The sequence below is a fragment of the Chroicocephalus ridibundus genome, chromosome 2 (assembly GCF_963924245.1).
Source record: "Chroicocephalus ridibundus chromosome 2, bChrRid1.1, whole genome shotgun sequence".
Lineage (NCBI taxonomy): Eukaryota > Metazoa > Chordata > Aves > Charadriiformes > Laridae > Chroicocephalus > Chroicocephalus ridibundus.
Window position 1 is genome coordinate 58500184 of NC_086285.1, and position 13825 is coordinate 58514008.

Below are 13825 nucleotides of genomic sequence, written 5' to 3' on the forward strand. Positions count from 1 at the left end.
ATTTACAAGCGCTTTGAGGAGAACTTCAGTGCAGAGCAGCACAAAGGAGTACGCTGAAGGTCAGGCAGCACTGGAGAGGGTAGAGGTTGCTATGGGTGAACGTTGAACCGACATGAAAAAAATCAAACAGAAGCTAACAATTGTGAATGGCAACCTTTCGGGCAAGCGAAGCCCCAAAGATCAACTTGGGGACTGATTTTGCCACCTTAAAAATTAACGAGGAGGAGGAGGGAAATGTGGCCTCCAGCTCATCCTCCAAAGGGACTGAAACCAGGACAGAGCAGTAATTGATTTTAAACAAGAGAGCAAAAAAGTCAAAAAAAGGCAGTTCACATCCCGGCTGGACGCATAAATTATAATTCACTTGCTGTGAAGCACGCCGTAAAAAAGTACACACACCAAGATGAAAAATGCGCTCTGTATACTTTTTGGTGGATACATTTCTGAGATCCTCAGCATGTTTCCTGAAAGCAAACCACGGCCGGGCAAGCCTGGGATGTATACAAGGTCTCGAGGGAGCGATAAGGCTGTTAAGTGTGTGGTTAGCTTGCAGACCGGCATTCCTGAAATAAGCGGCATTAAAGCAGCTGGGCTTTGCGGATGCTGCCATCTCATACGACAAATCTCCAACAATCTGTAATTTTTTTTGTTTTGTTTTGTTTTTTTGGCTGGTTTTGCTCCATTCTTCCATGCTTGCAAATGGCAAACCATCTTTCAAACACAGCATATTGCTGCTAAGGGCTAGAGGCTGTACTTCAGTCACCTTTGCTTCTCTTCTCATCGGCGAACAGTGCCAAGTGTGACGAGTCTTTTATTTGGCACTACGGCCACTGCAGTTAGATTACAGGCACCAACTCAGTGTATATAAATCACAGAACAGCCCTGGGGTGCCTGAATGTCTTTCGGTCACAGCCAGCCTGTGCTAGAACTGACCTGGTGCTTATGAATCAGCAGTTTCGATCCCCAGGCCTCGGCAATTTCAGCCTGAAATTCTCCGAGGCGTGCGAGAAGGTGTATTCAACAACATCACTGTTTGCCCCATGGCACAGCCTAAAGACATCCACTGATGGAAGCGGCATTTTGGTATGGGAATTGCCAAATTTTACTCCCTTCCCTACCACAGCTTCATTGCATCACATTATCAATTCATTACTGGGCGCTTGGTTTGGACATAAATGTCTCGGTGATAATATTAGGGTGTCTGGGAGCATTTTGAAGAATAGTTAAGATCTGCTCAGCAGCTTGAAAATGGTAAATTGTTTAAGACAAAGTAACCTCTTACTGTCACGTATAAGGTATCTAGGAACCATGTGGTGAAACAGAAAGATTTACAGAGACAGGTAAGTAAATAAATACATTATGCGCTGTCAGATCTCTGAGTTTTAGCTGATCTGGAGGTGCGCCAGTCTGCTTACCTTTGCAATCTGCACACACCAGTTGAGAAGGTACTGGGAGCCGATGTTGTCCTTGTGCTCTCGGATGTAATCAAGGAGGCAGCCGTAAGGCATCAGCTGTGTGATGAGCTGAACAGTAGAAGTGAGGCAGATTCCCAACAAGCGGCACACATGAGGATTGTCAACACTAGCCATCACGTAAGCTTCCTGAGAAGAAAGGAAAAAAAAGGCAACGTGAAACGCTCCCTTTGGCATGACAGAAATGTTTGGAGGCAGTATAAAATAAGTTGGTCGTTCAAGAGGTTGCTAAAATACTATTTGCAAACTCTGTGCCCTCTACTGCATACGAAACACTTGTATTTCCCACTCAGTGAACCAAGTATTTTCCACTTGCTGGAAGGTCCAGATTTTAAATACTGAAGCATCATTGAGATGCCGCAGAAGAGTCAGTCTTTCACTACTGGTACACCAAGAAAACACTGGACATAAAATCCTGGGGACAAAACTTACAGACCTAGGAGGAATAAATAAATTGCACATCAGCTGGAAGCTGATGGGATATCATCATTTTGAGCACCTAATTGCAAGTCCAACACATCTTGTGAACATGTGTCATATGGCTTTTTTTCCTCCAAAGATCTTTTCACAAAACTAATTGGAAAACAGTATTTTTGAAACTTCTGCCCCTCTGACAAGTTTTGTACTAACCCAGAAAGTCAAAAGTTGTCACCTAGGATGTGACTGACAGTTTGACTTTTTAAGAGACCACCTTCTTCTCGAACATATTGTTCTTCAGTCAGTGTCAAACCAAAGAGGTTAATAATTAGTTTACCTCTTTAGAAGCTTGAATACATGTATTACTTTAAGCAACACTGATGAAACTATTTTCCCCAACTGCAAAAGCTCTTTTAGACCCATACAGCAATGTAAATAATACCAGGAAGGTACTTATAATGTGGGAGCCCAAGCATAATAAACCCTTTGGTCAACTGGAATTTTGGGTTTGAGTTTCATAAATACGTGAAAAACTCTTCTTTCAAGCCTGGGCTCAGCCTATGTAGCTTTAGGTACCTATCAAAGGTGCCCAGGGTACCTCTTCTTCCTTCGCTCTTCTGTAGGAATGGAGAGGCAACTTCAGAGGCTGGTGCAGTACACTCCAAACACACGGAACACATCCTTTAACACGGCCACAGGGTAAAAAACCCTGACTTGATGGGTTTTGTGTGCAAAAACTACTTATAGATTGAAATTTGAGATCTGTATTTATATTGCCATCCACAGTGAAGGCCAGCTCAAAGAATGGATTCGAACTGGGGAAAAAAATTAGAGCTGAAGTTGTTTGCTTTCTTTAACTAACTTTGTGTCTGATTTACAGTATGTCATTTTTAGACATTTTTAAAGCCATTTGATTGAAAACCAACACAACAGGAAATAAATGGGCATTTTTCCATGCAGTGAGCTTTGAGGTCAGCATCTTAACTCAGCACCTGGAGTGACACCAACTCGTCATCCCTTGGCAATTCAGCATTAGGCAAGCAGCCCCCCAAAGCCTAAAATCATAGTGAAGACACTCTTGTGGCACGGAAAGGGGCAAATCTGCACTTTCTAAAAGCTTAAGAAAAGAAATACCATAGCTCTTTACTCATCAGCTAACAAGCTTTCCACAGATGTCACATAGCTGTGTAGCTGGTAAGAACTATTATTAAACAAAGTTATTAAAGCAATGACGTTAAAGAAATAAGCAACCCCAAATCTTAAGCAATACTTTCTGGCCTTGGTATTGTTGTTTGACGTGCCAGCCTAGCAAAACATGATGTAATGCAGCTTCTTCTTCTGTGCTAATTCTGCATTTGGTATCCTTGTTTTGGACCCCTGGGATGAAAGTGGCCTCCAGGCAGCCAGGTTAAAGAAGATCTCTAGCAGAACTGGGTAAGTGCTCCTCAACGTAATGCAGGATATGAGCAGGTCATTGAAAAACAACCCTCCATCATGGATAGCACTGATTCTGTGGGCTAGCTCGAGGAAAGATAAAGCAAGGATATAATCTGCTGGTCAATTACATAGATATTTGTGGCACCATTTTTTTAGAGAAGCTTGCAAACCTGTTACACGATGCTCAGATGTAAACAGCGACCAAAACACACTCATCTCCCTAAGCTTCCAAAACTGAGCTGTCGTACCAATGAAGGGTGTCTGTTCCTTGCCTTGCTTCCTGTTGGGATTCAGATACATATTGTATTCATTTCAGCCAGGGGAGAAAAAAAATCTGCAGAGTCGGAGCAGTTCTCGCTGCCCATCTGCCGCACAGCCCGCGCGGGGCTGACCTGGGGGCTGAGAACTGGGATGCTGAAGGAGCAGGGTGGGCGTATGGGCCACACAGCCTTCGGAGAGCAGCCAGGCATTGACGCTGCCTGTTACATTGGATACTGCAAAGTAAAATAGGCCACCATCTCCTGGCAGGGAGCAGAAGGGAGCTATTGTGCGGCCGTGGGTCCCTCTAAGTAGCCCAAGACATTAAAGTGGGCCTTTGTTTCAACTGTTTATCTTGGAAATCTCTGCGGTACGCTCTGACCTGCTCCAAGTATGCTTGGTATTCAACAACAATCTTCTGAATTAGCCCTACCCTAATAAAGCCAGGGAGAGCTCGCCTGGATTATATGAGCTAAAGCTGCTGCGCTTGTTCTATACCTAACGTGTTTCTGTAAGATAAATCATCTTTAATTGGACATTATTATCTCTGAGGTTTCAGTGACCTTGAAAAGTTGGTTGTGTAGCAAAAATCTGTTTTGAGAGGAGCTTTTGGAGTTATCCCTCTGACTTCTTTCACTGCTTTTGTATTTTTGTATTTTCTTCCTAAATATAGAATGAATTCCACCAACCAAATAATCTAAAAAGTGAACAGGACTGAAAAAAGCCAGATCTTTTTGTTAAGCTTCCTAATTGAAAGGAAAAGAAAAGATAACGGGATAAGCTACGGAAACTTCTTTGAAAAGAGAAAGTACTTTAATATCACTGAAGAGTGCACAGTCCCTATATCTACTGCCCCTTCCTGCGACTATCTTGATCTGCTGAAGGCAGGATGCAGTACTGTAGGCTTAATCATTAACTCTTCCTTCAGTATACAGGAATACAGTTAAGTCCAAAGCGTCCTTTGTGAAGATTGTGTTACGCTCCTTATCACTGTGAAGAGGCAAATGAGGGGCAGAGGTCAGGGCAGGCAGTTGAGAAGCATCTCTGCCAGCTCCTCAATGCGGGGAACGCCAGCGAAGGGAGGGACCGCAGCCTGCCCGCAGGCAGGCGAGGGGCAGGGACTGGGGCCACACGGGTCAGGGGCATGGGGAAGGCGCTGAGACTGGTCTGGAGTCTAACTAAACGAAAATCAGGATGGATATTGCTTCAGGTATGGTTTCTGAGATGGACCACCTGTTCTTTTGCATTGCTGCAATACCCGTATCAAATCACATGGTACATAACATGCACACTGTTGAAGGAGAGTAATGTAACCGAATAACACTGTTTATTCAGGGTGATTGGAAAAATCCGGTGTGGTTTATTATCATCAGTAGCACAGGCGGTGGTTTGTTCACAGCCATTCATCCTGACACTTCTCACCATGACACTTGGCTTTTTGTTAAGATCTTCGCCAGCTTGAACCATTTGAGATGGCCTTCCGACCTGAGGTGTCATTTGCTGGCCGAAGCTGGATTTATTTGTTTTTCTTTTAAAATAAATTTGCTGCTAAAATGGTTCAGTTCGTACCAAAATTAAAAAAACTCCACAGTTTTCCCCATGGCTGAAAGATTTGTGCGGTCGATTAACACCACCATCACTTCCACGCAAACAGGCTGTCCCAAGCTGCGGACCTGCACTTCACAGGTCCATTTGGGACGTACCAGGGACATGCACCTCGTCCCTGCAAACAAGCACTCGATAGATGAGCCCCTGCCAAATCCAAGCTTCCAACCTACGCTTTCTAGAGGCACGCTTATGCGGGTATAGGAAGGAGAAGCTTAAAGACTTCATCTGTACCAAACTCACTGTGTGGCTTGGAACGCCCCCGGACTGACCAGTCCTCCAGAGCGACCCGGCAGGCTCCAACTCAGCGCTCAAAGAGCCGAACAGGACATGGCCAGCCCCCACTCGTTTCTTGTTGCTGAGGACTGAACCACAGCACGCGAAAGCTGAACTGAACGTATACTGAACATCTGAGTGCTTGTCTCCGCGCTCAGCATTTTCCTTTCCTTGCATATAGATATATATTCTCGGTGCTATATGTTACGTGGCTTCGGATCTAGTGACAGAGTTCAGATTTTTAGCTATTCCAAGTTCAGGGAAATTTCTACTTCAGGCTCCGTCTCACCCATTGTCAACTCACACATCTATAAACTCCTGAAACCGTGTCCCATAGCCCTTTTCCCTGTTTTCTGAAGTAATGAGCTATATCCAAGCAAGAGAATAAAATTCCCATGCCTCTTTTGGGAAGCAAGATAATTTCTTGCTGTTCATGGCAGAGAACCCAGACAGCTGGGATTTTTTTTTCTTTTGGATTTACAGTTAATTTAATCCCATGTAACCGAGCAACTAGCTTATGACAATCTGCAATATCAGGATTCAAAAATCATTAGATACGTTGTTATTGAGTTCAGTCGTACGGCCATAATGGCAATGAATGCCACAGGCTAAGGCCTGAAACACCAGAATAAAGAAAACAGAATTAGCTGTAAATGTATGGTTGTAATCTCTCCTTAGGTGCTACCCGCCAAGTATAACACCAGTATTTGGACTATGAGCACGGGGTTCATAGGAGACACGAGCGCTTCACAGGCTGGGATGCAAAGGCCAGTACTTCCATATGGAGAAAGCAATTTGGAGTGCAAAATATTTCTTCCCACCCAAAATCCTAAAATCTCTTCGGTTGTTACAGAAGAAAATCCGCAGACCACAGACAACCTGGCAAAACAAAGACGAAAACTTACATCAAGTATTTCCTTGTTGGCTTTTGGCGATGTAGCCTCTCTCAATTCTTTAATAGCAACCGGAATTTTAACCTTCTCCCCTTCTGGGATCCAAAGTCCCTACCAAAAAGAAGTACAAATAGTTACTCAGTCTCTTATCTAACAGGTTAATTCTCACCATTACATATGCGTCTTACATCTTCTGAGTAGACTTAAATATTCTGAGCAATGGGAAGACGTGGCAGACAACAAAAATTTGCAAAAAACGTGTCTTGCAGGTGTTGACAAAATCCTGTTAATGCAGTGAGCGGTACTTCTCTTTCAGTCACCTCTACCGTACTTTTTTGAAAAGGCATGTTCATCACCGCCCCTGTATAAATAGCCCAAGAGATGCATAAAGAGCAACTTGTGCGGATGGAAATCTAACTAATTAGCGCATCACGGCAACTGCATGTGCAAAACCTTGCCAATTCTGATTTATAAATCATGGGATGAAAAGAACTGGGATTTTCTCATGAAAATGGGATGGGATCTATCCTGTAAAATAACCCGGTCCTAAACGCATGCAGTGGCACGTAGGTTTGTGTCTGACTGGTTCAGTGCAGTCACCTACAGTGTCACGAGGGCATTTAGGCAGCAGGTGAATGGCGTGGTGCTACAAGGACGCTCTGCTGAAGTACCAGCAATGCAGGTGCACATTTTCAGAGGACAATGGGGTTTGTGCCCCCTACAGTTCCTAGCTGGGTGTATTTGGCTGTGGCAGTTTTTAAGTAGAGATCTTTGTCCCCCAGGTTCAGCAGTATGGCATTGGCATCATCTTATATAAAACTTCCCATGTTACCTGATTCATAACTCAACTAATGACGATTGAGTCATCTCTCTACCATTCAATATATACACGCTATAGAATCTAGTTAAAAAAAGAATCTACACAATGATCGCAGCTCCCAGTTCATGCTTTGTTTGGGTGGCTTCTGCATGAGGCAGCAAGATGAAAAGGGGAAGAGAAGCACGGTGATCTTACCTTATAAACTGTGCCAAAAGCGCCAGAGCCTAAAACTTTGACCTTTTTAAATTCTGTTTCCTTTAAAATTCTCAGATGAGCCTGGTTCGGTGCCTCCCCGCTGGGTGTCAGTGGTTCAACAAGCTGGTGCAGAGAGAAGAAGATATTAGAAGGATATACAGTCTAGGAGGCCAGCAAGCAGCACGCTTTGGGGAAGCAAATAAATCCTTTCTTTAAAATAATGAACATTTTATTCCACGTGACGTTTACAGGAGGACAGGCCCACTTTGACCTGCAGCAATAAATACCTAGAGTCGCTCCAAATTTCAGAGGTAAAATCAATCACAGGCTGACGGCTGCCATTTTGAAGGAGAATGAAGGAATACTACCGTTCAAACGGAGGCTTTGACTTCAAAGCCTTAAAACACATGGCACGAAGAACAGTGCAATTACTACAGATCCTAAAGAAGATTTTTTTTTTTTTTGAACTTGTGAATGAATTATAAAAATATTTTAAATACTGGGCAAGAATCACCTGCAACCTTTCGAGTCTGCTCATGTTTAACTGGATGGAATTCCCGTGGTACAAAAGGTGATGTTGAACTGACTATTGATGTTTTCAAAAACTGATCTAAGCTTTATTGCAAACGGCAGTAATACCCTCCAAACAGAGATGCTTAATGCTTTTTTGATGCATAAGTAAGCTTTTTCCCTTAGTGATTTTTCTTTTTCCCTTTCTTTGAATAAAACCCTATTTAGCTAGATACAATTTGATTTCAGCGGGCCAGCAACCTTTCTGTTGTCATGAAATATCCTCATTTTGAAGAATCCAGGGGGTACAGCATGAGCTGAGCACAAACTGAACCCTACTATCACAAGTGTAGAATGCAGTGGTATGTAAAATACTGTTAGGTAGCGCATTAAAAAGCAGGACAGCTTTTTTTTAAGGATTTTAGCAACTGAGTGTGTAAAGCCAGCGAGCACAGAAGAAAGCTGCAACTGGGCTTTTAGCAGAATGCTAAAATGCTAAATACAATTTTCTAATTATTTACTAAGACTGGACTAGAAAGAGAAGGGGGCTAATCACAAAAGAGGAGCTTTAATCCAGGATAATGAATTTTGCTATTTTATGTGTGAGGTACCCAGAGGGTGATGCCGTAACACACACAAAACCACACAGAAAATAAAAAGCAAGCTAGAAACCTTGTTCACGCCCGAGAAGGTGAACCATTCACTTTGATGGCTTTGTGGGTTTTTTGTGCTAAAAACAAACCAAAGACAAGAGGCAAACACTTCCTCAATTCCTTTCCCTCCCTCTCCTTTCTCTCTTTAGTTTTCTTCCTCAGGATCAGACATATGCCTGGTCAAGTGGGTGAAATTTTCAAAAACATCCAACTTGTCAGAGCAGACTCAAGGCTTGTCTGGAGGGACAAATGATTCAAGGCTGAGGGTCTACATGGCAAGGTGGTATGGATCACCAAACACATCGCACCTCACCCCGAAGGCATAGTTTTTTTCTGGGTAGACAATCTCAATGATTTTCATTGGGATTTAGACTTCTAAATCCCCTAAAGCTTTTGAAAGCTTTTTGAAAATTACATCCAGAGGGATAAGACTTGAGATTAAGTGAGAAGGTGTTAGGAGCACGCTGCCTCTTTTCCGACTAGTGTGGCAGATGCCGTGTTGGCCAACCCAAAGGCTTGTTGAGTTAGAAGGCAGATGTACGGTGCTTTAATTCTTTGGTAGGAGGAAGCTGGCACCCATTGCCCCAAATAAAGCAGTTGGTGTTGTAGCCGTGGTGTCAGTGCTCACCTCTCTTTCCTGCAGCAGCCGGCGCAGGGTCCGCTTTCTGACGATGTGGCGCCTCCGCAAGTAAAGGCCGATGCCCAAGCCGACCACCACCAGGCACAGGAGACCTCCGACGACGCCAGCCGCGATAGACGGGATTTTGGAGCTGCAAGACAGGAGGGGATACATTAAGAGAAAAAAATGCCTAAATGTAAGATTTAAAAAACAAACCCTACAGAGACTGCACAAAGCCTTATGTTTTGATCAAACACATTCTCTGAACATCCACTTAAGCCTATTTGACATTTCAGGTATCTTGGGCATATGCATTTTTAAGTTCTTCATCCAGTGGTTGTATTTATTGGTTTTATTCTTTAAGAAAAAGTGAAGGATCAAAAGAACTGAGTTGATAGGAGACCACTCTGACTTTTACTATGCTTGGCAGTGAAAGTTTCTGCTCCACTGTTCAGCCATCTCTTCCTTCTTCAGCTGATTGTTTCTGCACAGCCTTCTGCACGTACCATTTTTGTGCCATTTGCTTTGCTGGGTTTCTGCTTTTGTCTCATATTTGCAAAGCCCCCTTTAATAAATCAAAGCACTCCTTTAAAACTGCTCCTGTGGTATGTGGCAGGAACTGAGCCTTGCAGGGATGGGCTCGCTTGTATACAATGGTTATTTTAAAGCAGGAGGGAAAAGAAAAGGCTCTCCACACAGAAGAGGTACTGACAACTTTGTATGTATACAGTGGAAGGTATGTTGATAATCCGTCCAGGGAGGCAGGTGGAGAGGATGTTGAAAACGCTCTCCTATATCCCATTCCTCATTTGAGTTTTTCTCTTCCAGTGCTCAGTGATAATTGGGGTGTTACCTGCTCAAAGTCTTCATTTTTCTCTCAAACTTCCAACTGCACCTGACCCTCGTGGCTTAAGCAAGGGTATTTTTCCTCCCTCTGACAAACCCACGGAGCACATCAGCATCAAATCTGTGATGCCTCTGTATACCAGCCATGGGTAGCATGAATGTGATCAGACACACAAAGCACATGGAGAGAAGGTGATACCAAAAAGGCATACGCAGTTGTGATACCAGCAATGAAGCTGATGTCTCAGCATTATGTGGGGGGCCATGCTCTAAAGGTCGTGGTGTACTTCAAGTCATTAGCCCTCCTCCCCAAGTACAAAATGTCTGAGTCCAGGTAATGTGTGAACCATCCATGTTGTACATACAGATTTCTGTCTGTTTCTTAGAGCCTGGGTCATTTCAAATTTAAGTTGAGAAGAAAAACCTGTTTTCCAAGGCTGTTTTTCAGTCTGTACTTAGAGATCCATCACAGCTCTTTCTAAGTTGCCCCAGGGATTACTCTTAAACACAGTCACTTTTTAACAGTACTTCCAGGCTGAATTTGTCTTGCCATAGCATGACTTTGTGGCCAGAAACTAAATCCCTCTCTCTTCGTCAGGCGAGCCTGTTTGCTTGTTGTGTGACCTTGAGGAAGTCAGGAGGTCAAACTGTGCAACGTAAGATCTAGTGTGAAGAAAGAACGTCCATCTGTGCACAGAGCGACTGGAGATGTACAGATCACAGGGCTGGAAAAGACCTCCTCGGGATGAATGCCCCGTAATTTCAGGTACCTGTATCAACCCTAAGCATATCTCTCTCTGCTACTAGCCCTTAATCCTTTCTTTTTCCAGATCCTCCTTTTGTTCTCAAGTAACAGATCCCAGGTCTCACCTTGACAAATAAACTAAGCAGAACAAGGTTTTGGAGTCTTGTGCCGGAAGGAATATTTCTCAGTTCTTTAAATCATTTTTATAGGCCAGAGCCTGCTCTAATCTGCCACTTCCCTGTACAGAGCTGAAGACTTTAGTCCCAGCCTTGCAGTGTCCAGCATGGAAATGTAAACACGCATGCATTCTTTTCAGCTCTGTCGTTAATTGTAGCAAATGAAATACTCACCCATTTGGACAGCCTTCAAGACCTGGCCCTTTGCACCTGTAAAAACAAATGAACGTTACAAACATATTAGCTCTGGCATACACACTCCTATAATTCCAACTAAGAGGAGTGCTACTGATTGAAAAGTTTGTGTTTCAGAGCAGTCCAAGTATTAACATAGGAATTTATAATAGTTAAACACTCTATTAAATATCACTCAATGGCCTCGTTCCAAAATCTTTTATCTAGAGGCACAGTTATGCTCAGTATAAAGAATATTTTAAAATTACTTTCTGTCGTGTGGTAGAATGGGAGGGACACAGGTACGCAAAGTTCAAATGGACGTGGATTCTCTGGCTCTCTGTGGACATCTGTGTTAGCTGACAGTGGAGGAGGACAGAAGTAGTTTCTCCCCTGCTCAAGGGCAGAAAGCCACATGGAAACATGTTGCTGCAGAGCCTCCTCCATAATCCTTGTTTCCCAATAAGTAAAAGATTCCAATTTCCAGACTTTCTATTGCATTGGAAAACTTGGGTAGCAGATACACACTCCCACCAGAAAACAGGATTTGACAGCACTCCCTTTGGCTGTAGTCTGTTAGTGTGTGTCCATGACATTTTTCTTTCAGAATCTAAGATCTTAAGTCACTGGTAATGTAAACAGGTATGACAGTTATTCAGAGAGCCAGAAACTCTACTAGCAAGTCATTCACCCTCCATTTGAGTTTAAAATGCCTGAAATTCATTTTGGCAGCCTGATGCAAAAAAAAAAACACGGATGAAAACACAGCGACTACATTCACTTGGTCTAACGGGCGTGAGAGGCACGGTGCATTCCCTAAGTGCTGCTGGGCTACAAGATGTACGCTCTTCATGGGAATTGTGGTCTTTGTGGTGTCTGCCGAGGAAGGAGAGCATTACAGAGAGGGTTACATCACCTCTGAAAAACAGAGCACAGCAAGGAGAAAAGTCCAGTTTGTGGTATCCGCTCCCTGCGCTGACTTAAAGAAAATGCATCATCCCAAAACAACTCCAGAGGAGGTCAAGTAGGGGGTAAGGAGTGAGCCTGTGTCAGGAAAACTGCTCTGAATTCCCGCTTGCCAAGAGGAGGAACCAGAAAAAACTCAAAATGGCAGGTGGAGTTGCAGGTCTTATCTCATAACTTCATCTAGGTCTGGGGGAGGAAGAGGTGAAGCAACTACTCATTTTATTGGGTTTTTGTTTGTTTGTTTGTTTTCATTACTCTGATCTTCCCTCGTGTATTTCACTTGTCTCTGGGCCAACACAGTGCTCCAAGACCCAGCATGTGGAAGGTCTTGTAAGTTCACTGGGCTCCCATGCAAGAATGTGCATCCTGGTGTCCTGGACACGCTGGAAGTGCTGTGCATACCGGTTCCCGGATCCCAGGCGCCCAGCTTTATTAGTTAGTGTTCCCTGTCTGCCTACGGCTCGGTTTGTTTGCTCAGTTGTGTAACTAAGCAGAGAGAGGCCGCACGTGCAGAGCAGAACCACCAGCTTGCTTACGCTCACAGAAGACGTACCACGCTTTGCACTGGGCTTCTCTCTTCCAGTGCTCAACAGAAAAGGGATCTGGGACCCAAGACGTCATTCTACCACGCTCTACCACTTGGATATGAATTTCTACGTGCTAATGCAACAAAGCACGTGCAGCTTCCCCCGCTAAGGATGTGAAATTAAAAGACCTCACTTTATTTCAGAACGTGACTGTGGTCCCTCAAGTTATCTCTTCCTAAAAATTATGGCTTGCCATGCTGTTTTATGATGGCAATCCTCCATGTGGTTCCTACCAGCAGAGAAAATTGGCTGAGGGGACAGTATCTACAGCCTGAGGAATGACTGATCAGTTATTTTCCCTACACCAGAAAGCCTGAGAAGGAGCTTTCTGGTTTAGGGAAAGTACAGAAGTAGCAGGAGAAGTGCAGATTTTCATCTGTCCCCTTTTTTAACATTATTTCCCACACAAATCCATCAATATCAAGTCTAGTGGGATATAGTAAAAAGGTGTTTGGGAAGAAAATGACGGATCAGCTTGTGCTTTTCAAACCCCACATGATTTTCTGATTCATTTCACAAGTCAAAGGAGAAACAAAGCCTATGACAAATATCCACCCAGGACTAAATATAAACATATTTCTTAATGTGGAATTTTATGATGACACCCAACATAAGTAACCCAGGTTTTATGGAATCTAAACAATCGCTTTTTCCATTCCTGAATCGTTTTTCTTCTGCTCACAGAAACTGAGAAACGTGACCTTGTGTTATGAACTGCCTCAAGATCTTATGGTAGAAGGTAGAATTTAGCAGCAGTTGTAGTCTCTGAACTACTTCTCTAGTTATTGGAAAATTAGTGCAGTCCCTGAAAACTACTGCATCCTGAACTCAGTATTTCATCTGTCTAAGTAAATATTACTCGTCCCAGTGCAGACACAGCTATTTATTTCCCAAATCCATCAAGATTTTAACAACTTTCTCCTCCACCCATAGTTCTTACTTTGATATAATACAGCCAGGTTGCTATGATTTATGGCCTTTCAGAGAGAACTCACACTATAATACCTTAAGTTACTTCACAGCCATAGAAGAAATGGAAAACCATTGGGCTTTTTAATGCCTTACAAGAACTTTCCTCTGCCCTTTCTTTCTCATTAACCTTCAGAGTGTGACAAAGGCATCGCATTTGTGCTGTGCTGTTCCTTCTCGGACCCCCTTGGTGCCTTCTGACCACCC

At 43.5% G+C, this 13825-nt stretch overlaps 1 protein-coding gene across 2 annotated transcripts in view; it reads right to left on the reverse strand.

Moving 5' to 3' along the window:
* EGFR (epidermal growth factor receptor) overlaps positions 1 to 13825 on the reverse strand; it is a 169436-nt gene that overhangs the window by 16422 nt on the left and 139189 nt on the right. For both annotated transcript variants that reach the window (XM_063325632.1, XM_063325633.1), the window contains exons 16-20: positions 11097 to 11132; positions 9165 to 9306; positions 7374 to 7496; positions 6371 to 6469; positions 1416 to 1601 (exon numbers count right to left, since the gene is read on the reverse strand). In XM_063325632.1, the coding sequence (XP_063181702.1) occupies positions 1416 to 1601; positions 6371 to 6469; positions 7374 to 7496; positions 9165 to 9306; positions 11097 to 11132 (586 nt within the window). The remainder of the gene's footprint in view (positions 1 to 1415; positions 1602 to 6370; positions 6470 to 7373; positions 7497 to 9164; positions 9307 to 11096; positions 11133 to 13825) is intronic.